The 22,401-nt window shown below is 52.1% G+C and overlaps 1 protein-coding gene across 1 annotated transcript; it reads left to right on the forward strand.

The window, feature by feature from the left end:
• Positions 1–22: 22 nt before the first annotated feature.
• On the forward strand, positions 23–21,341 carry EFTUD2 (elongation factor Tu GTP binding domain containing 2). The gene is made up of 27 exons (XM_085040083.1): positions 23–251; positions 983–1,148; positions 1,597–1,675; positions 3,715–3,790; positions 4,300–4,365; positions 4,620–4,655; positions 5,455–5,545; positions 6,418–6,500; positions 6,974–7,140; positions 8,171–8,295; positions 9,844–9,907; positions 10,263–10,353; positions 11,155–11,290; positions 11,549–11,676; positions 12,697–12,890; positions 13,038–13,149; positions 13,395–13,535; positions 13,975–14,076; positions 14,547–14,629; positions 16,247–16,333; positions 16,589–16,715; positions 17,147–17,234; positions 17,581–17,699; positions 18,106–18,200; positions 18,976–19,129; positions 20,060–20,167; positions 20,751–21,341. Exons 1-27 carry the CDS (start codon positions 147–149, stop codon positions 20,844–20,846), a joined length of 2,919 nt encoding a protein of 972 aa, XP_084896209.1. The 5' UTR covers positions 23–146; the 3' UTR covers positions 20,847–21,341.
• The last annotated feature ends 1,060 nt before the right edge of the window (positions 21,342–22,401 follow it).

Genomic DNA, 22,401 nt, shown 5'->3' on the forward strand with positions numbered 1-22,401 from the left:
ACAGGGACAGGGACGGGCTCCGTGCCCGGGGCCTGGGGCTGGGGCATGGCCGGGCACCCTGGCGCGGTACGGCCGCGGGCGCTGAGGGGCTTCGGTCAGCGCCAGCCGCTCGCTGCGCCGCACCGACCCTGTTCTTGTCCCTCAGCATGGACACCGACCTGTACGACGAGTTTGGGAACTACATCGGGCCTGAGTTGGACTCGGACGATGACGACGACGAGCTGGGCCGAGAGTCCAAAGACCTGGACGAGGTGAGCGGGGTGGAGGGGAGGAGGAGCAGCGACCCCCGGAGCCGGCGGGGCTCGTCCTGCCCCGGCCCTGAGCGGGGAGAGGCGCCGCGGCTGCTCCTGCCCCGGCGGGGTCTGCTGAGACTGAATGCCGAGGCTCAGAGCGGGTCTGGTGTTTAAAGGATTTACAAAATCTGTTCCTGGGGTAAAGGGAAAGGCAAAGTTCCTGCGGGAATCTTGGTGGGAGCTGGGAGCTCCTGCGGCTCGGGCTGTGTTTGGCTGGTTTTGGTGTCAGTCCCATGGCGGGTCCGTGTCCCTTCGGGAGCTCCTCAGGAAGGAGCTGAGGCTGCAGCAGGGAGCTGGATCCTCGCGTGGGAGGCAGAGCAAGACCCCAGGGACACCAGGAGGAGAGTGGGGGAGCAGAGGGGCTGAACCACGGGGGAAACGAGGGAACTCCTTCCCATCTCCTGTTGCTCTGTGTGGGATGGGGGTTGTGTCAGCCAGGTGTGGTTCTTGTGTTGTGCTGTGTGTGGTTGTTTTGTGTGTGAGCTCCTGCCTGTGCCAATGTCCCTGCGAGTCCAGGGGCTGTTCATGATCCCAGTGCTGTGGGAAGAGCTGTGCTGCTCATCCAGGAGCTGCTCCCAGGGCACCTCTGTGCATGCTGGGGCTGCACTGGGGGTCCCACACTGGGGGGTGACCCCAGGCCTGTCCCCTGGGGTGGCTTTGCAGCAGCTGAGGGTGAGCCTTGGTTGCAGCTGGAGGATGATGACGATGACGATGACATGGGGGAGCACGATGAGGAGCACCCCGGCATGGAGGTGGTGCTGCATGAGGACAAGAAATACTACCCAACGGCTGAGGAGGTCTATGGGCCTGAGGTGGAGACCATCGTGCAGGAGGAGGACACACAGCCACTCACTGGTGAGTGGGGAGGCAGCTGTGAGACAAGGTGGAGGGAGGAGAAGGCTCTTCATGGATCCTTAGAAAGGGGAAATGATGTTCCCTTCCATCCTGACACTTTGGAGATCCCTCACAGCCTCAGGGACTCTGTGCCTGGGGTGTGCAGATTTGAGCACTTGTGATTTTTGCAAATCCAAACAAACATTTGGAAGAATATTTCTTCTTTGGAAGAACAGGAATCAGCAGAGACTGGGAAGCTATTTAAGGAAAAAGTAAATGCATTCAAATAATTTCCTTGGATCCTTATACATTGGAATAGTTCAGCTGGAAGGGCCGTGCAGTGACAGACAGCTGAGAGGATCTGTCAGTTGGAAAGTTGGGGGGTTTTTGCAAAACTCCTGGTTCCTGGGGACCCTTCCTGACCTTTGGGGGCTCTGGGAACAGATTGTTGTTCTTTCTCTTGTTTCAGAGCCCATTATTAAACCTGTGAAAACCAAGAAGTTCTCCCTGATGGAGCAGACACTGCCAGTCACTGTCTACGAGATGGAGTGAGTGTGGGGCTGGGGGGGGTGCAGATTTGGGGTGTCTGACTGACCCCAGCACAGACCTGAGAGCAGCCAATTCTCAGGTTCTGAGCCCAAAACAAGAGGAAGTGCAGGATGAACTATTTCACAGATGTTTTCCCTCCCCACCAGCAGCACAGAAGGAGTATCTCACCTCGAGGGCTGAGATAAAGATCCATAGCCACAGCTTCTTGTGTCTCAGGAAATATTTTTGGAATGGTTTGGGTTGGAAGGGACCTTAAAGCTCATCCAGTGCCACCCCTGCCATGGGCAGGGACACCTTCCACTATCCCAGGCTGCTCCAAGCCCTGTCCAAGCTGGCCTTGGGCACTTCCAGGGATCCAGGGACAGCCACAGCTTCTCTGGGCAACCTGTTAACTATTCATATGGTCAGTGTGTGGTGGGTCACTGTGGATTGATCCCAGTCTCAGATCTCATCTATCCCAGTGGAGTTTCCATTGGAAATTTTAATGCTGTGCTGGGCTTGCTGTGTCTGTTGATTGTGTCCCAAAGCAGCTCTTGGGACACCAGGCCTGGGAGAAAACCTCCTGGAAAAAATTCCAAATGTATTTTAAAATGAAGATGTAATATCTCACACAGGTTTTCTATGGAATAGAAACATATTTCTTTTTCTGTTAAAGGTCTGACCTTGGCAGCAGCATCTGCACATTGTGGTGGGCGGAGGGTCTGTGTCCCTGAGTATGCAGTGCTGTCTCTGTTTGGGATGAGCAGATGGAGCTGTGGGAGTCTCCTTGGGCTCATCTCTCCACTCACCACCTCATGGCCACTCAGGGCTTTTCCCAGTTTTAAATGTTCATCTCCAGGTGTAGATCCCAGAAGGAGGTGTGGCTGAGCAGCAGTTCCCTGGTGGTGAGCAGTGCCTCTGCCTGGCATCCAGCAGCCTGTGGATTTCCAGAGGGGACAGGATGTTCCTGGAGCTGGTGGGACACCTCCAGTCAGGTGTCCCTCAGCTGCCTGGAGCCATGATTGGTGCCTGGGGAGTTTGACAGAGCCAGAACAGAGCCCAGGAACTGCTGGGACTGTTTTTTCTCAGCCCTTGCTTTGACTCAGTCACTGCCCTGGGCTCTGCATTATTCACCTGATCCCTGTATGCTCTGCTCACTCCATTTGTAATTAATTCCTTTTCCTCCTGTTTGTTGATATAAATGGTTAGGATGGGGCCAAGAGAAATTCCTTGTGGGATGTAGCCAGAAACCTGCAAGCTTGGTATTGATTTCCCATTTAGCCTTATTTTCAGACCAATTAGGAAGGTTTTAATCGGGGTTAGTATTGATTGCTGTATTTTTTAGCTCTTAATCAAAACGTTTTACATTAAGAAGTCTATTGCATCAGTGAAAATTTAATCTGTTTAAAAAGGAGATTACTTGACAGCACTTATTCTCTGCAGGCCTGTGGCAGTGGCTGCATGTTTTATAGCTTCCCATTATTTTTTAGGGGTGGTAATTTAGGATCTCAATTATCTTTTGGCCAGCATCCATCCAGAAGTGACCAGCTCATCATTACCCAGCTCAGCTGCTGATTTGAAAGAGACTTAATTCCTTGAATGCCTGGAATGTCACTGCTTTAAGACTTGAAAATCAGAATTAATGGTCTGTGTAGCCCCTGGCTGCTTTCAAAGCTCCATGGGGTGCTTGTTATCCAGCACCATGATTTACTTGACTGCCTGCCGTGGTTTGAGTGTGGAAGTGCTTCATCATCTGAGTACATGGATGTGACTTTTGCTCCAGTACTGACTAGAAGAGAAGAAAAATATTCAATAATATTCCGTTGCTGGCAGCTTTACCAGCTCCATATCCTCCCACCCACTACCATCTGTCTGGGACTCCAACTCTCTTGTCCTCCCCATCTGGAAAGTGGGATTCTTCCTCCGCAGGGCATTGGCAGGATAAAAGTTTGGCAAGGATTCAGGGGGCACCTTGGATAGAAAGTGTAGCTGAAGCGGCACCTGCTTTTCTTAGACACAGCAGAAGCCTCCAACAGTCTTTTGTGTTTCATTCCTGCAGTTTCCTGGCAGATCTGATGGACAACTCAGAGCTGATCCGGAATGTGACTCTCTGTGGGCACCTGCACCACGGCAAGGTAGTGGGAATATCCAAAATACAGGAGTGGTAATGGTGACCTGTGTTTGTTTTGCCATCCCTCCTGGCCCTGGTTCTCTGCAGCAGCACTTCCTGCTCCTCCTGCTCATGCACTCATAGAATCCCAGAAGGGATTGGGCTGGAAGGACCTTAAAGCCCATCCAGTGCCACCCCTGCCATGGGCAGGGACACCTTCCACTGTCCCAGGTTGCTCCAAGCCCTGTCCAGCCTGGCCTTGGACATTCCAGGGGCAGCCACAGCATCTCTGGGCACCCTGTGCCAGGGCCTCCCTACCCTCACAGGGAGGAATTTCTTGTCCTACTCCAGCTTAAGGCCATTCGCCCTTGTCCTGGCACTACATTTCCTTGTGAAATCTGTACATTTTTTCATAGGTTGAATTTGTAGCTTTTACAATAACGCGCCCAGCGTGCTCTGTGCTGCTGCAGGAGGGATGGGGTTGTGTTTGTACCTGTCTGGAGGGAGTCACCTCCTGTCTCTGCTCTCTTCCAGACGTGTTTTGTTGACTGCCTGATAGAACAGACACACCCGGAAATCCGGAAGCGCTATGACCAGGATGTGAGTGAATTCCTGGGGTATTCCTGCCCTGGGGGACACGAGGTGGCTTTTATACCCCCAGGGAGGGGGACTGTGCATGGGAACAAGGTGGTTCAGTGACTAGAATGTAGGAGTGGAAAGCCAGACCTTAGTCCTAATTCTGCTTCTGTCACTTACTTGTCACCTTAGTGATGTGCCAGAGTTATTGTGTCGTGCTTCAAACTGATTATCTGACACCAAAATGTGAGATTCTGATTTTTATTTTGCCTTTGCAGCTCTGCTACACTGACATATTGTTCACAGAGCAGGAGGTGAGTGGTCTTGTGGTGATTTTATCCAGTTGTCTCATGCTTTACTCACAGTTGTAGGCAGTTTCCTCGTCCATTTTAACTTCTTTTTGTGCTTTCCACATTTTGGTTATTTTCTTTTTCAATAAAACAATCCGCTCCTGTTGTTTGCCTCTGGGAGATTCCTGATCCAATTTCCTTCCCACATCTCCATGTACGATTTTATAACCTGTGTAATGTTAAATCTACAGCAGAGTTACCCCAGTCTGAGGGTAATTCTTACTTTGAGAGAAAGAGGAAGAAGGGGTTTGCAGCAGTGGTAGATGAGGAAGGTGTATTTCAAAATAAATACATTTCTCCTTGTTTTCCTTAGCTCTGACTCCATGTGGTTGGGCATGAATGGGAATATTATTTTGTGTCATGACCAGAACAATCCTCTGAAGCATTGTTTTTTCTCCTCTTAAAGCTCTACATTATGCTCTGTGTGATCAAATCTTGTTCTTTGAGGTATAACTTGGTGGCAGTGGAGGGTGAAAGCACAGACAAACACCCACATTCTGTCTCAGGTGTTGCCTGTAGTACCTCCTCAGCTGAAATAAGATGTGGAGTGTGCACTGGTGGCTCACCAGTCTGACCAGAATGGATGGGAGAGCTGGGCTGGGTACTGCAGATCTGAGGTTGTTGCTCTATTCCTGGGAGTAATAGGATGTCCTGGATAGATGTTTACTTCTTTCCATCTTTCTGAAGATCCTCTACATCTGCACATGGTAATCCCTGAACTTATTTTTTCTTTACCTGCTAACCCTGGGTTCCTGTGTTTCAGAGGGGAGTGGGGATCAAGAGCACCCCAGTGACAATTGTTCTGCCAGACACCAAAGGAAAGTCTTTCCTCTTCAACATCATTGACACTCCAGGTGATTGTGCAATCCTGAAAATCCTGCTTTGGAAAGCACTTAGCTTTGTTTTGTACTTTCTATAGCTGAGCCTAGTCCTGAGCCTTCAGCTGAGTTCATTCCCGTGAAGTCATTTCCAGCAGTACTGACTGTTGGCCCATAATCACCCAGCATGGTTTGGGGTGAAGGGACCTTAAAGTCCATCTAGTTCCAGCCCCCTGCCACAGGCAGGGACAAGTCAGGCTTGTGTTTGTGATTAGCTGGCCTAACAGGGGGCTGATGAGGCTGAAGAGGTGTTTCACTCTTGCAGCACAGGTAGAATTTCCTTTTCCAGGTGTTGCCATGTGCAGGGGGACCATGCTTTGCTCAGATGCTGTTGCCCCACAGTGAGACTCAGCAAGTTCCTCAAGCCTCTGACAGGCTCCTATGGAGGGAACATAATCACAGATCAACTTGTAAGAAACTTTAGGAAAGAGGGCCTTGGGACACATCTGCTGAGCCACAGCTCAGGATGAGGGAGGTTAGAGTGCAGAAGGAGGCTGGGGGGAGGGGGAGGCATCTGTTGTCTTTGCTGAGAAGAAATCTCCCTCCTTTCCCGAAGTACTTGCACAGAGCTGTGAGAAAAACAGTGATAAATGTGAGGAAAAGTGCCTGTTAAACAAGTTGTCGTGTGCATTCTCAAAAAATAGCAGTAGAGCTGAAGCTAAATCCCCATGGGGAGCTCTGGCAGCCTCTCCCAGGTCCCTGTCTGAGGAGGAACCATCTCTGTTCTGCCCCTCTGGCTACCAGCAACCAGAGGAATCTGCAGAGCCCCACAGCTCCTCACCCTGTGTGCTGCTGCTGCACCAGATCTCACTCTGCTTCTCACTGCCCACCTCTGTGTGCTTTTGAAGGTCATGTGAATTTTTCTGACGAGGTGACAGCTGGCCTTCGCATCTCGGATGGCGTCGTGCTCTTCATCGATGCGGCCGAGGGGGTGAGTGCCACGTTCTCCTGGGGGTTACATCCCTCCCTCTGGGGTCTTTGCTGCTGCCTTAGCATGAAGGCCTGGGATGGGTTCAGCTCTCCAGGGGGAAGGGTTTTTGGAGGACGGTTTGGGAAGTGAGGGTGGTTTTCCATCCAAACAGGCAGCCAAGCCTCTGGCTGCTGTGGCCAGGCTGATGTGATGCTGTGGCCCATAGGCTGATTATCTTGTGTGCATCTCCATCCCCAGGATACCTAAAACTGAGCAGGTTATTTATATCAGAGATGTCCACAGGGTTGGATTCAAGGAATTTAGTTGGGTTAGCACCTATTTCTGAATTCCAGGAGGATTAGCTGATTGCTGGTTGCTAAGCTGGAGCTTTTCTGCAGCCTGGCAGCAGAGTAAGGGTCACTGGTTGCCTCTCACGCCTCAGATAGCATTTTGGGGAGGCTTTCCTGGGGCTCTGAGCTCGCTGTGCCCCGCAGGTGATGCTGAACACGGAGAGGCTGATCAAGCACGCGGTGCAGGAGAGGCTGGCAGTGACTGTGTGCATCAACAAGATCGACAGACTCATCCTGGAGCTGAAACTGCCCCCAACAGATGCTTACTACAAACTCAGACACATCGTGGATGAAGTTAATGGTCTGATCAGGTGAGGGTGCTTGGGGTGATGCATTGTTAATGCTTGCTGTCCCTGTCCCATGGCTCTCTGTGAGCCCTGCATGTGCCTGAAAACCCATCAGTTTGTCTCTTGATGTGTTGAATCACAGAAAATGGGTCAGGAAGAACCATTGGAAGTTCATCTCAGCCAATACATTGAATTAAGCAGGATTGGCTCTTCCTAGCAACCTTTGGAGGATCTAATTTCCCCCCATGCTTCCCCCAGTTTCATTTTTCCTCCATTAAAAAGTAGGGAAAGTGGACATATGACCAGAGCAGGGAATTTGTGCTCCCAAGTGTCTCAAATACAGTGAAATTATCCAGGTTATATCCCAGACTGGAGGTTGAGATGTCTCAAAGCTCCTAAATATTTGCCACAAAACTGAAGAGGATTTACTGTCCCAACCCCTAAACAAGGATTAGGATAGTGACACAGTCAAATCTCCTTGCCAGCCCTGCTCAGCAAAGGGGGCTGAGACATCTTAGCAGCCATGCATCATTTCTGTGGATTCTTCTGCATCCAGGGATCTTTTTAACAGCATTCTGCCCTTGAAGTGTGTGTGGATTTGCACACAAACTCCCTGGCATGTCTTTGTTCAGTGTGTGCTGGCATCAGGCAGCTGGGAGCAGGGTAATTCATCCTGCCTAGCACGGCTGTGAGCTCATTAAACCTGTTCTGATTAAATTCTATCCCTATGTTATCTTCTCGCTTACTTGGTTGACCAACTTGGCTGCTATTTTAGGGGAAGAAAATTTCTCCCAGATAAAAAATTCTGAAGCACTTTGGTAACTTTTTAGTTCTAGGATCTTTAAATCTTTGCACATTAATGCTTTGAAGTTTATAGGCAGAAAATGTTCCTGACCCTGAGATTCTGATGGCAGGCGAGCTGCAGCCTGTTTAAAGATGCTGTTTGGCAATGCAGGCTCCATGCCTGTCACATACTGCTGTTGGGTGTGGGAAGTGGGTTGAAGTGTCTTCTTTGGTTCATAACATTGAATTGGTTTTATTTTTCTCCTCTCAGCATGTATTCCACCGACGAGAACCTCGTGCTGTCTCCCCTTCTGGGGAACGTGTGCTTCTCCAGCTCTCAGTACAGCATCTGCTTCACACTGGGGTCTTTTGCAAAGATTTATGCAGACACATATGGTGAGGATTAGCCAGAAACCTGGTGCACTCCAACATCTCATTTCCCAACCTTTCTTGTGGAGGTTTTCTAAGCTGTTTAGCTTCCCCTGCACAAGGCCAGTGTTTGTGTTCTGGAATTGCAGGGAGTTTAGTGGTGCTGCAGAGCTGAGCCTCGGGGGTTAAAAAGCAGAAACACAGTTTTAGCAAGATATTTTCTCCTGATAAATGTTTCAGGAGCCAAGATTTTATGCATACCCTAAACAGAAATAACAAGCAGTTGAAGGCAGGTGTGTGTGTGTTGTGCTTTGCCTCATCAGCAGCTCAGGAGCGAAGCAGTTAAGCTCTTCCTGCCTTTTCCCAAAAGTCTGAGACTCAGCTGCAGCTGGGCACAAGCTTGGCCCACAAGGTTTTGCACTCTTGCCCTCTTTCTTTTTTAAGAAACTGTCTTTTTCTGGCTCGGATTTAATTTTCTGCTCCCCAGGTGCCCACTCAAGGCAATCTGCTGCATGTAGCAGCGGCCTCTGTGCTGGCATTAGCAGCTGCACAGCCCAGGTTTTTGAAGTCCCCCACTGGAGAATTTGGGGATCTGTAGGAGCCATGAGCAGGGGAGGAAGGAGGTTGTAAAGCAGCTGGGCCAGCTCTTGCAGAGAACTTGGCCTGAGGGAGGATGAAGTTGTGGAGGTCAGGGACCGATGGTGTCAGGACTGTCACATGTCCTGAGAGTTTGGAGCAATAAATGAGCATTAATTCAGAGCCTGCTGGGGTGAGAACCCCTCTCTGGGGAGCTGAGGGCAGCACAGTTGGCAGGAGATGCCATCCAGGTGGGGCAGGCAGGAGCTGAAGGGGTTCTTGGAGTTGGGAATATTGGATTCTGGTCACCAGGGATTGTATGTGCAGCCACCACACATCAGCTAACAGGAGTTAGGGCAGCTCAAGTGTCCAAACTGCAGCCATCAGGAAATTCTGTGGCTCACACACCTGCCCATAGCAGAAGCTTGTGTGGAACCTGCTGCAGGTTCTCACCCTGTCCTGGTATTTGTAAATTTACTGTGATAGCCAGCAGTGCTCTGGGCCTTCAGCACTGGGTGTTCAGGAGTGGACACCCTGAGAAAGAGGAAGGAACCTGGACATGTTCAGCAGGGCAGGAAATGCAGGCACTGAGCCTGCAGGGCTGAGGGGTGGAGGCCATTCCAGCACCTTGGCACTGCAGCTGCAATCACAGCATTCCCATTTGGAAGTTCAGTAGATGTGGTTGAACTGCAGTGCTCCTCAGCTCTGACCTCGTGGGTAGCAGGGAGCTGGAGTGTTCAGGGAAGTCAGTCTGTGAACTGCAGTGTCCCCAGGCTGCTGGGGACATCCCCAGTGGACTCTTCCTGCTCAGCTCTGCCTGGTCTCCCCAGGACAGGGCTTAATCTTTCACTCAGAATTGGAATGAGGAATTCACTCATCAGCATCAGTTCATTAAATTGAATCCTCAGGCTTGTTTTAAAAGCCAAAAAATAAAGATTTCCAAGCTAAGAGAAATGTAATGACATCTGAGAGACTTCTTCATTTGCTTTTTCCCTTTAGGAGACATCAATTACCAGGAGTTTGCAAAGCGGCTTTGGGGTGACATCTACTTCAACCCGAAGACGTAAGAACCCTGTTTAAATGTCTATTGCATTATTCCTGGTTTTGTTCCTCCTTTCCCTGTAAAATGTGGACTAGATGACTACCCAAGGTGATTCCTCCTTGTGTGGTGGAATAGTATCTGGAAAGGGTTGAGTCAGGCCTCCTGCCCAGTGTGAATTCACATGGTCCTGAATGCCACAAGCAGGAGCAGAGAGGTTCATCTGGCCTTCATTTGGAGTAAGCCTGGCCCATGTGTCCCTGACAGCTTCCCGGGGGATTGGGAGGGAGAAGAGGAGAAGCTGGGAGGAGCAGAGGCTGTGTAGGGGTGCTGGCAGGCTGCAGTTCTTGCTCCTCACATCTCCTCTGGTCTCCAACAGCCGCAAGTTCACCAAAAAGGCCCCGACGAGCAGTTCCCAGCGCAGCTTTGTGGAGTTCATTCTGGAGCCCCTGTACAAGATCTTGGCTCAGGTCTGTGGTGGGTCATTCTTGTTCCACAGCTCCAAGCAGGAGCAGCTGGGGCTGGGGTCAGGGTGGTGGCAGGTGGGTCTGGTGTCTGTGGGACTCTCCTGTCCCGTTTTGCAGTGGGATGTGCACAGGGTGGGCTTGGGGATGCATAGTAATGGTTATGTCTTGTAAATGCAGCCCTGTATTTGCTTAGAGCAAGTAGAACAGTCCTTGCTCTTCCTTGTGTGCTCTGATAGCAGCCAAGTGACAATGCTTGGACTTGGAGCACAAGGCAGATGAGGAGGAGCTGGGGGTCTCAGCCTGGAGAAAAGGAGGCTCAGGGGACCTTCTGACTCTGCACAACTCCCTGACAGGAGAGGGCAGCCAAGGGGGTCAGGCCCTGCTACCAGGGAACAAGGGACAGGATGAGAGGAAATGGCCTCAGGTTGTGCAGGGTTGGAGATGAGGGAAAAATTCTTCCCCAGAAGGGTTGTTCAGTCCTGGCACAGCTGCCCAGGGTGGTGGTGGAGTCCCCATCTCTGGAGGGATTTAAAAGCCATGTGAATGTGGCACCTGGGGACTAACATGGTTTAGTGGTGGCCTTGGTAGTGCTGGGGAAATGGTTTTACTTGCTGATCTTAGAGGTCTTTTCCAACCTTGATAATTCCATGATTCTGTGATTTGACCCATCTGGCTCTCATATGATCCTTAAACCAGTGCAGGTCCAGAGCCCTGAGGCTGGTAGCTGGTGTGTGATGCTGCCCTGGGGAATCACTGGCTTGGAGCCCTCCAGTGAACCTGAGAGTGGGGTTTGTTGTCTTGCAGGTGGTGGGGGATGTGGACACGACCCTGCCCAGGACTCTGGATGAACTTGGCATCCACCTGACCAAAGAGGAATTGAAGCTGAACATCCGGCCCCTCCTGCGGCTCGTCTGCAAGAAGTTCTTTGGGGAGTTCACAGGTAAAAGCTGTTTGTCTTCCTATCCACAATATCCCCAATAGCTCACACCAAGAGCTGAGGGTTATATTTTGGCCGAGGAGTGCTAACCTCCTCCATTTCCCAAATCAGTATATCAGACCACTTGCCCACAGAACAGCCTGAGACACTGCTCACCTCTTCCCCACTGCTGTGGGTGGTGCAGTCACTGTGGCTTTGCCTTGTGTTTATGAAGTCCATTTCTTTCCTCTGCACTGTCCTCACCAAGTGCTCCTGTTCCAGGCTTTGTGGACATGTGTGTGCAGCACATCCCCTCCCCAAAGGTGGGGGCCAAGACAAAGATTGAGCACACCTACACTGGCGGCGTCGACTCTGACCTGGGGGAGGCCATGAGCGAGTGCGACCCTGACGTAAGGAAACTCCTGTGTTTGCTCTGAGTGTGCAAAACCGAGGCACACAGGCCCTGCTCCCCCTGCCCTGCCAGGGCAGCTGCCTCCCAGCCAGCCATCTGCATGGATTTGACTTGCAGCACTCTGAAACCTCTCATCTGACACTGGAACAAATCTCTTCACTCCGAGGAGCTTCAGCTGCCTGCCAGGGCAGCCCTGGAGAGAGGGAATTGTTTCACAGTGTTCAGAGAAGAAGAGGACTAGGTCAGGACTCCAGAGCATGTGGGAGCTACAGGGTGGTTTTGTGTCCTTTTGCAGCCTTTTTGTCCCTTTTCCTTGAAGTTTGATTCTCTATCCAAACTCTAAAAAACTGATCTGAGCTGTGCTGATAAAAATAACCCTGTGTTAGTTAGTCAGCACCTTTCCTCTCCCAGCCCTGCAAACCCTTCCTCCTCCAACAGCTTGCACTGAGCTGTCATTCAGAGTTGTCTGGAGCCACCAACGCTGGCAACTGAGTGAAGAATTTGCCTGTGACTTTTGCTCTGATGTCTGCAGAGAAAATTAATCTCTTTTTTTAATGAGTTGTGATTATCCACGTGAAACTCCACAGTGGTGACTGTCACCACATCACCAGTGTAGAGTGACCTTGTGGCACTGGAAACTGTGATCTGGAGTGGCTCAGGTGCTCTGGCCTGAGCAGGTTTGAGGCCAGCAGGTGCCATTTCTTGTCATGGCTTTGTCCCAGCCACCAGCAAGAGTATGGACAGGAGCTCCAGAAGAGTCCACCATGGTCATTTCAGGGCTTTCCATGCAAGGCAAGGAGATGTAGGGTTTCCATTGGCAGGAATTAAAGGACTTGGCAAAGCAAAACAATTATTTCTAGATTCCAGCTCATTAATCTCTTTTATCCACAAATCATATAATATTCTGAGTTGGAAGAGATCCACAAGGATGATCAAAGTCCAATCCTGCCAGGTCTGTGTCTGTTTCTTGACCGTCTTTTGAAAGAGGCTCATTTCTCTCTCTCTTTGTCATGGGAAGGGTCCCTTGATGTGTCACACAACCAAAATGTACAGCACTGATGATGGCGTCCAGTTCCACGCCTTTGGCAGGGTGCTCAGTGGCACCATCCACGCTGGGCAGCCTGTGAAGGTCCTTGGGGAAAACTACACCCTGGAAGATGAAGAGGATTCCCAGATCTGCACTGTCGGACGCCTGTGGATCTCAGTTGCAAGGTATGGAAAGCTCTGGCAATGTGCTCGCTGGGAGAGGAGTCACCTGGAGTCAGGTGAAGGACTGGGAGGGAGGGAGAGCTGCCATGTAGAGGGAGGAGGAGAGTACTGGGAGTTCTGAGGCTGCAGTGGTGCTCTCCTGCCTTTCAGGTATCACATTGAGGTGAACAGGGTTCCTGCTGGCAACTGGGTGCTGATCGAGGGTGTGGATCAGCCCATAGTGAAGACAGCGACTGTGACAGAGCCTCGGGGCAACGAGGAGGTACTGTGTCTGGCTGGCATTGCTCAGCCTCCCAGGGAGGCAAGGTGATGGGGTACATCCCAAAAGCTCCCCTGGTGGGACCAAAGAATCCCTGTGTGCTCCCTTAGTGGGGCTAAAGAATTCTTGTCTGCCACAGTACCAGGGCACAAGAGCCACTGAGGGAAAGAGAGCAGCATCACATGCTGTGTCTAGCCCTGTGGATATGTAGAGATGCAGTTTCAGCTCTTTGTCCTCTCTGGTTCCAGGCTCAGATCTTCCGTCCCTTGAAGTTTAACACCACGTCTGTTATCAAAATAGCTGTGGAGCCAGTCAACCCCTCAGAGCTCCCCAAAATGTTGGATGGTCTCCGCAAAGTCAACAAGAGCTACCCCTCACTTACCACCAAGGTACTGCTGGGGGGAGTTGGATTAGATGATTTCCACAGGTCACTTCCAGCCCTAACTCTGTCTGTGTGTGTGGCTGTTTTCAGCCTGTCTTGGGGACAGCCTGTGAGCTGATCTTCCAAATAATCATTTTTTTACTGTAGTTTGTTATGTTTGTTATGGGTCTTTTCATGCTCTTTCAGCTGATTTCATAAATTATGTACAAATAGCAGAAAAGTGTAAATCCAGCAGAAAAACACATCCCCTGCTGTGCCAGGGAAGCAGCTTTCTGCAGAGCCCAGCAGCACTTACTCCTGGAAAAGGCTGTGGGACCTTTCCTTGGGGTGTTCTGACTCTAACAAGTGTATTTAAGGCTGATCTTTCCCCAGGCTTGAGTAGGAGCCTTGAAGGCAGGAGCTGTGAGCAGAGAGGCTGCCAGCTGAATGCCTCTCTTCTGTTCCAGGTGGAAGAGTCTGGGGAGCATGTGATCCTGGGAACAGGAGAGCTCTACCTGGACTGTGTGATGCACGATCTGCGGAAGATGTATTCCGAGATTGACATCAAGGTGAGGCAATGAGAGGGATTTTCCCACTGGAAACCCTGGACAGGGTTTTGTTCCCCTGTCTCAGAAGGATGAGAAAATGAACCTACCTGAACAACATACAGCATGGATTTTGTCATGTTCCTGTAAAAGGAGAAAATAAGGCTGTTAAGGTGCAAAAGGGTGTCTTACAGCCTGACTGTTACTCCAGTGGGACTGAGAGACTGCAAATTGGCAGAGGAGTTTCCATATTCCAGCCTTCTCCTGTGCTTCAGTCATTGCTTGGCTACCATCAAATAACTAAGCAGGATTTTTCATACTTGGAATTAAGTTTATATCTTCCTGTCTCATTTGAATGAAGGAATTAATGAAGCTGCCTGTGCAGCCTCAGTGCTTCACACATGACGCTGATTAGAACACTTGCAGATCAGAGGTTTCAGTCTTTTTACAAACGAAAAAGTACTGGAAACCTTACAAACCTGTTGTTCTTTTAGGTGGCTGATCCAGTGGTGACATTCTGTGAGACAGTGGTGGAAACATCTTCCTTGAAGTGCTTTGCTGAGACCCCCAACAAGAAGTAAGAGCCCCTGGGCAAGCTGGGCATGGGAGGGGGCAGAAGGAGGGTCCATCCCCTCCAAGGGGGCTATTCCCACTGGCTATTGTCCACACAAGTGGCACCTGCCTGAGTGGGCAGTGTCCCATTGACCTGAACTCCTCAGGGGCACAGCAGAGTCATGGGGATGTTCCTGTGCTGTATAAGAGCTCTGAGGATGGAGGCAATAAAGACAGATCCACATCCTCCTTTCTACCTGTCACACCTTCTCAGCAGTTCTGAGAGGTGTTCTGGGATCCTGGAGCAGGTGCCAAAGAGCCCAGTGCTGCCTTCAGGAGCTCCCCAAACAATTTCATGAGCAAGAGCTTTCTTCTCTTAGCCATACTTGGATTTGTTCTTGCTGGTGGTGCCCTGGAGCCTTGCAGTTGTTCTCATCTTCCTCCTCCAGCAACACTTTGTGAGGTGCATGTAATTGGAAGAGGGAGATCTGGGAGCACAGGACATTCTCATACCTGAATCTTCAGAGAAATCATGATCTGCTGAAGTTGGCTCTCCTGTGTTCCCCCATGGTTTCTGGTTCTTCTTGGTTTCTGGTTCTTTCATTCTGAGACAATCTTGCCATGGTTGGCAACCTTATTTCTAGGAACAGAGAGGTTCTAGTCTTCATAGAATCACAGGATGGTTTGGGTTGGAAGTGACCTTAAAGACTATCCAGTTCCAACCCCTGCAGTGGGCAGGGACACCTTCCACCAGACCAGGTTGTTCCCAGTTGTAGGTCAGGCTTTGACCTTCTGGGCACAGGGAATGACCTGTGCTGGGGGCAGGTTTCTGGCACTGGGGGGTTCTCTGAGGCGCCATCCTGTGTGTCACACAGCTCCCAGAGGCACTTTGCCTGGCCCATGGGCTCCTTCCTGCAGCCTTGGGCAGGGGCTGGACATGAGACAGGGGGCTGAGCCACACTGTCCCTCAGCTATCTCCTGGGGTTGAACAGGCTTTGGAGGGCAGTTGTTGAGCACTTGGGCTGTGCTCACAGCGCAGAACAGCAATGGATGCAGGTGGCTTCATCAACCCAACTGCATCTGAGCTGGGTGCAGTCAGAGAATCACAGAGTCATGGAGTTGTTGAGGTTGGAAAAGACCCTAAATGAAGTCCAACTGTCAACCCAGCCCCACCATCATTTTCACCACTAAGCCGTGCCTACAAGTGCCACATCCACGTTTTTTTGAACACTTCCAAAGATAATGACTCCACCACTGTCCTGGGCATGTGTCAGGGCTTTGCAACCTTTTCTGTGTAGAAATTTTCCCAATATCCAACCTAAACCGCCTCTGGCTCAACTTGAGGCTGTTTCCTCTCATCCTGTCCCTTGTTCCCTGTGAGCAGAGAGCCCAACCTTCCCTGCCTGCCCCCTCCTGTCAGGGAGTTGTGCAGAGCCAGAAGGTCCCTCCTGAGTCTCCTTTTCTCCAGGCTGAGTCCCCCAGCTCCCTCAGCTGCTCCTGGGGCTCCAGACCCTTCCCAGCTCCATTCCCTTCCCTGGGCACATTCCAGGCCCTCAATGTCTTGCAGTGCCAGTTCCTGAAGTCTTCCCAGTTACTCTCATTTCCATCACTCTGTGGGCTGATCACAACTGTCTCTCCTCAGGAACAAGATCACGATGATTGCTGAGCCCCTGGAGAAAGGACTTGCAGAGGACATTGAGAATGAAGTGGTGCAGATAACATGGAACAGGTATGAGCAATCTGGGGGAGCAGGAATCCACCTAGAAGTAAATAACTGGGGGAAAAGGCAATGCTGGGATCTGCAGGGTGCACAGTGTCAGGCAGCAGCCTCTAGGCAGGGATCCTGGTTTGGTTTTCCTAACAGCCAATGTGGGCATCCCTGGCTGAGACCGTTTTGTGCCTGAAGGGAACAGGGTTGCAAATACATCGTGAGTGCAGGTTGGATACCTGTTTCCTAAAGCTTCTTCCCTTTTTCTTCTATCAGAAAGAAGTTAGGTGAATTCTTCCAGACCAAGTACGACTGGGATTTGCTGGCTGCTCGCTCCATCTGGGCCTTCGGGCCAGACGCCACTGGCCCAAACATCCTGGTAGATGACACACTGCCCTCAGAGGTGAGGAGTGGGGGCCACTCTTCAGTGAGACCTTTGTCCTGTGGTGCCAGGAGGTGCCCACTCCTCCCAGAACTTTGAGCAAGGCCCTGGTGCCTTTGGGGTGCTCATTGTTTGCCACAGCTCAGACCTGCTGCACTTTCCTCACAATGATCCTACCCTGGTTACTGGATCACCTGTTATTTTTAAGGTGTTGCTGTTTGGGTCAATGTCCTCAAATTGCCAAAATTTGCAACTTACGGGCTTTCAGGGTCACCAAAACATGGATTCTTATTTTATGGCTCTGTGAAGCTGATGCTCTTCAGCTGTGAGAGGGAGGGGAGACATTGCTGCTCTTTTGGGAACTGGCTTTTAAACACTGGGTGATGTGTGTTACTGGTTGTGATAAGGTGTGGTCTCTGAAGCTGTCTGTCTGTCTGTCTGTCCGTCCATAGGTGGACAAGTCACTTCTGGGCTCAGTGAAGGACAGCATCGTGCAGGGCTTCCAGTGGGGGACCAGGGAAGGGCCCCTCTGTGATGAATGTAAGTGGGACCTGTGGGGAAATTGAGATAATGAGATCTATTAAATTCTTCCATGTCTGAGCATTCAGGTGTTCCAGGCTGGGCAGGGCTTGGAGCACCCTGGTCTAGTGGAAGGTGTCCCTGCCCATGGCAAGCAGTTGGACTAGATCAGCTTTGAGGCTCCTTCCAACCCAAATCATTCTGTGATTCTATGATATGCAGGGTTATGACGTGGTCATGCTTTCCCTGCTGGAATTAAATTTAGGAGAACTGCTGGTGGCTCTGGGCATTTGGGCATCTGGGGATGTGGTTGGTGCTGGCAGAGGATGTCCCCTGGGGTCACTGGCTGTCATTTCTCCATTCGCAGTGATCCGCAACGTGAAGTTCAAGATCCTGGACGCGGTGATTGCTCAGGAGCCCTTGCACCGAGGTGGAGGGCAGATCATCCCCACGGCCCGCAGGGTTGTGTACTCTGCCTTCCTCATGGTGAGGCTGTGCTGTGTGCTGGGCTGAGCCCCACAGATCTGCCCTGGGGATGTGGGTTCACACTGACTCATTCACCCATCAATGTCCCCAGTGCCCTTGTGGGCTGGCAAACGAGTCCTACAGGCAGTCACGTTCCAGCCTCGATGGAAACTTGTGTGCATCTGCTCGTTCTCCCCTTCTTGCTCCTGCTGGGCTCGCAGAGAAGGGTGGGTTGTAGGGGAGAGGGGAGTGTGTGACTCATGGCCAGAGGGAGAAAAGCTCATTTCAGTGTTTGGTGATGTTGGTTTGGGCAGCCATGGGGCAGCAGGAGCCCTGTAATCCCATCAGATGCTGGGTTTGACTAAAAGCCTTGAGCTGTGCTGGTGCTACAAGAGGCTCAGTGGCTCATGTCCCTGTCCCCTCACAGGCCACCCCTCGCCTGATGGAGCCCTACTACTTTGTGGAGGTGCAGGCCCCTGCCGACTGCGTGTCTGCCGTGTACACCGTGCTGGCCCGGCGCAGGTGAGCTGCTCCTGCTGCCAGCAGTGGGGGTTTGCAAAGCAGCAGCTTTGGGATCTGGGCTGCTGGAGAGTTCCACAGTCCTGGCACTGCTTGTGCAGAGGGTGAAGTCTGCATGAAGTGACAGCTGGAAGCTTCCTGACTGATCCTGGCCCCGAGCAGTGTGGGGGGAATGTCCAGGATCACACGCAGCCTTTGGGGTGTGCCTGGTTCTCCCTGAGTGTCAGAGAGGAGAATGTACAGAGGGATGTGTTTCCTGCTGGGAGCACTGTGTTCAGCCCTGGGGCCCAAGCATGGGAACGATTTGGACCTGCTCCAGTGGCTCCAGAGGAGGCTGGGAAGATGCTCAAGGGGCTGGAGTGACTTCCCTATAAGAACAGGTTGAGAGAACTGGCATGGTTCAATCTGGAGAGGAGAAGACTCCACGGAGACCTTGGAGCCCCTTCCAGTGCTTAAATGGACTCCAGCAAAGCTGGAGAGGGACTTGGGACAAGGGATGGAGTGTCAGGACAAGAGGGAATGGCTTCCCACTGCCAGAGGGCAGGGATAGATGGGATATTGGGAAGAAATTCTTCCCCATGATGGCACAGGTTGCCCTGGGAAGCTGTGTCTGCCCCATCCCTGAAGTGTTCAAGGCCAGGTTGGGCAGGTTGGAGCAAGGAGTCCCTGTTTATGGTAGAGGGGGGTGGAACTGTATGGGGTTCAAGGTCCCTTCTCACCCAGAGCATTCCATGATTCTGTGACCCCCAGGAAGACTAATCCTTTGACACATTTGCAGAGGCCACGTGACACAGGATGCTCCAATCCCAGGCTCTCCCCTCTACACCATCAAAGCCTTCATCCCAGCCATCGACTCCTTTGGATTTGAGACAGACTTGAGGACCCACACACAGGGACAAGCCTTCTCTCTCTCTGTCTTCCACCACTGGCAGGTGAGTCCATGCCCTGGGGAGATGGGGAAGAGGGACAGGTAGGATCATGCACCAGGTAGGTGCACACAGCTCCCACGGGGCAGGAAAGCTCTGGAGAACATCCTCAAAGGATCTTGGGGCAGCTTTATGCACCAGCTGTTTCATGTCTGCCAGGGCTTTGTTCCGAGTCCAAACACTCCTTGTCCTAGCAAGGGAGCCCTGAAAGCTGCTGCTGGCTGAGTGTCAGGGTCCTTGCAGTGCCTGGAGAGAGGACATTCCCCTTGGGAGGGGGGAATCTGTTTGGGTCCATTCCATGCTCTGCAGTCTGGGGAGCACAAGTCTTGGAGTGGGGCTCAGACTCACTGATCTGCTATAGGAAGATTGATCTGTGCCACACTTCAGCTTTGCCTCTCAGAGGTGGTGTTTTAAACCTGTAGAAAAAGTTGGGGACAAAATGGCATTCACTGGCCACTTCTGTGTCTGGGATAAATGAGGTCCTGTGGGAGCCACATCTGTGAGGTGCACAGTGACTTGGGGTGCAGCCCTGTGAGAGCAGCAGCTGCAGTCTGAGCCCTGGCTTGAAGTGTGAGATGTCAGGGCTCAGCTCGGAGAGAATAAACGTGCCTGGTATGAGGAGGAGCTTGTGCTGACCACAACTTGCATGGATTGTTCTGTTAGGAGGTGTTCAGGGGTCTTACAGTACTCCCTGTAAGGAGTAGGTGGGACCTAGGGGAAGGTGGGACCTGTCCTTGGCTTGGGTTTTCAGCACTGTAGCAGTGACTTCTCACAGGCACATTCACCAGCAGTGACACAAGTTTGTGAGTGCCAGGAGAACAGACGGGGTGTTGGGGCTGTCTGTAGGGCCCAAGGGTGTTTCCTGCTGCAGTTTGGGGTCTCCAGGAGGTTGAATCAGCCCCAACATTGCGCTCACATCTTGGCCATGTGTTTCAGATTGTGCCTGGTGACCCCTTGGACAAGAGCATTGTCATCCGGCCGCTGGAGCCACAGCCAGCCCCACACCTGGCCAGGGAGTTCATGATCAAGACCAGGCGTAGGAAGGTATGTCTGGGACAAATCCCTGTAGTGTCCCCCTGTTCCAGCAGGGAGCTGGTGCAGTGTTGTCCATCAGGTGTGCCACATCCCCTTCTGTGTTCCCAGAGTGGTCTGATGTCCTTAGTGCCCCAGGACTTCCCCTTGCTGCCTATCAGTGGCTCTTGGTCCCATCAGTGACTCCAGCCCAAAACAGGATCCTGTGGCCCCTGCTGAGTCCTGCTCCCTCTCCAGCCCCTCTGACCCTTCAATGGCCTGGTTTAGCCCCCTTGTCCAGCAGAAACTGCAGGAGCTGCTTTCTGTGCTGGTTTAGTGAGCTGGGCTGAGGGGCTGGAGGGGTCCTGGAGCTGCAGAGGGAGCAGAAGGAATAGCTCCCCTGTGGGAGGGCAGTGAGCTGGGAGATGCGCTCAGCACCAGAAACCACACATTTGCAGGTTCCTGAGGGTTGTTAGATGCCCTCAAGCTGCAGAGAAGCACCTCATGCCTTTTTTGGAGCCTGAAAATTTATCTTACTGCAGGGCACAAGGTCTTCAGTGGGCTCTCTGGGCAGTGGCTCTCTGGGGAATAACCCTGGCTTTGTGTTACCCTGCAGGGCCTCAGTGAGGATGTGAGCATCAGCAAGTTCTTCGACGACCCCATGTTGCTGGAACTGGCCAAGCAGGATGTTGTTCTCAACTACCCCATGTGAAGCTGCTGCCATGGCATGGGGGCTGACCTGAGCCCTGGTTGGCACCAGCTGGTCCTTCCCCATCCCTGCTCACCCAGCCCTGGCTCCTGAAGGCTTAGGGCACACAGGGAGCTGCTCCTCAGATCACTCTTCTGTGGCTGTAGGAGTCTCCCTGGACATTCATGGACCAATTGTGGGCATTCTCCACCTGGGGAGCAGCCCAGACCCAGAGCCCTGATCCATTTTGTATTGTTAGTCTCCAGCTGCTGTTGCCTCCAGTGAGGTTTTCCCTTTGGATAGGCTCCTCCAGCACACGGAGCTGAGCAGTGTGAATATGGATTCCTGAGGACTGGGCCTAAACGTGTGTCAGGCATTTCAGGCAGCTGAGGAAGAGGGGTTGGTTGGGGATGTTGGGGGACAGTGCTTCTACCAGCATCCCCAGGAGAGGAGATGAGTGTGGCTTTGACCTTTTTGTACCCCTTTTTTGAACCCTTGTAAACGTTTAGTACAAACTTCCAGGCTGGGCTTAGTCTGATTATGCCCAGAAATGGCAGAGCTGAGAGAGGGTCTGCTTTCCAGACACACTGTCTTGATTTCTCCCATCCTCAGCCCTGATTTCTCCCATCCTCAGCCCCTGGCCTCAGCACTGTCCCACTCCCAAGGGCTCTGTGTCCCCCAGTTATCCCAGTCCTGCCTGTGGTAGTGAATACACCAGCCAGCCCAGGCTTTTTTTTTCCTTTCTTGCTCAATCTTGCCGAGTTTTCAGGGATTTCATCAGCTGCTTGTCCTCTGAAAGGGTTTTAGTGCTCCCTCTCCTCTCCCCCCACCCTGGCCCTGCCTCTGGACTCTGCGCCAGTTCAGTCCCAAGTACGTGCTGTGGAATCAGGGCTGATTTACATCTCCTGGGGACATTCCTGCCCTCCCTGTCCCCTGGCTGTCCCCAGCCTGACCTGGTCTGGCACTGCCCTGATGCTGCCATGCCGAGTTTGGCCCTGGCAGCCTCGTTCATCGCAGAGACACCACTGGGAACCTGTCCCAGAGCATCCCTGAGCTCCGAGGGGCTTGAGATGGCCCTGGGGGACCAGCATGGGGAGCAGAGGGTAAAGCCAAGGACAACCTCCTCCCCCCCTCCCAAAACCTGCCAGCTGCTGGTGGAAACTGGGAGACACTGGACTGCAATAAGCACAGGGGAGAGGAAGCATCCACTGGAAAACATACCCAGCCCTCCCACCACGTGCTGTGTCTCTGTGGAAACTGGATGTTGTGGGGGATAATTCAGGGCCAGTGGAGCATCAAAGCCAGGGAGGGGAAGGATTTCCTGGCAGCAGACAGCAGCATCACCCCACCCCATTGCCCAGCAGGAGGGGTGCTCAGTGCCAGGGCTCCAGCCCTATCACCAGGCTCAGCTTGTCCAGGGATGTGGTGCTGGGGCTCCAGCCCTATCACCAGGCTCAGCTTTCCTGCCGGGCCAGTGCCACAAGGGTCCTTCTCACCTCCCACATCTGTCCTGGCACCACAGCCTCAGCGATGGCATGTTCCCTCTCTGTCCTGGGGGAAAGTGGGGCTCAAGCCTGGC

This window comes from Lichenostomus cassidix, chromosome 27 (assembly GCF_008360975.1).
Source record: "Lichenostomus cassidix isolate B80296 chromosome 27, HeHo_3.0, whole genome shotgun sequence".
Classification (NCBI taxonomy): domain Eukaryota; kingdom Metazoa; phylum Chordata; class Aves; order Passeriformes; family Meliphagidae; genus Lichenostomus; species Lichenostomus cassidix.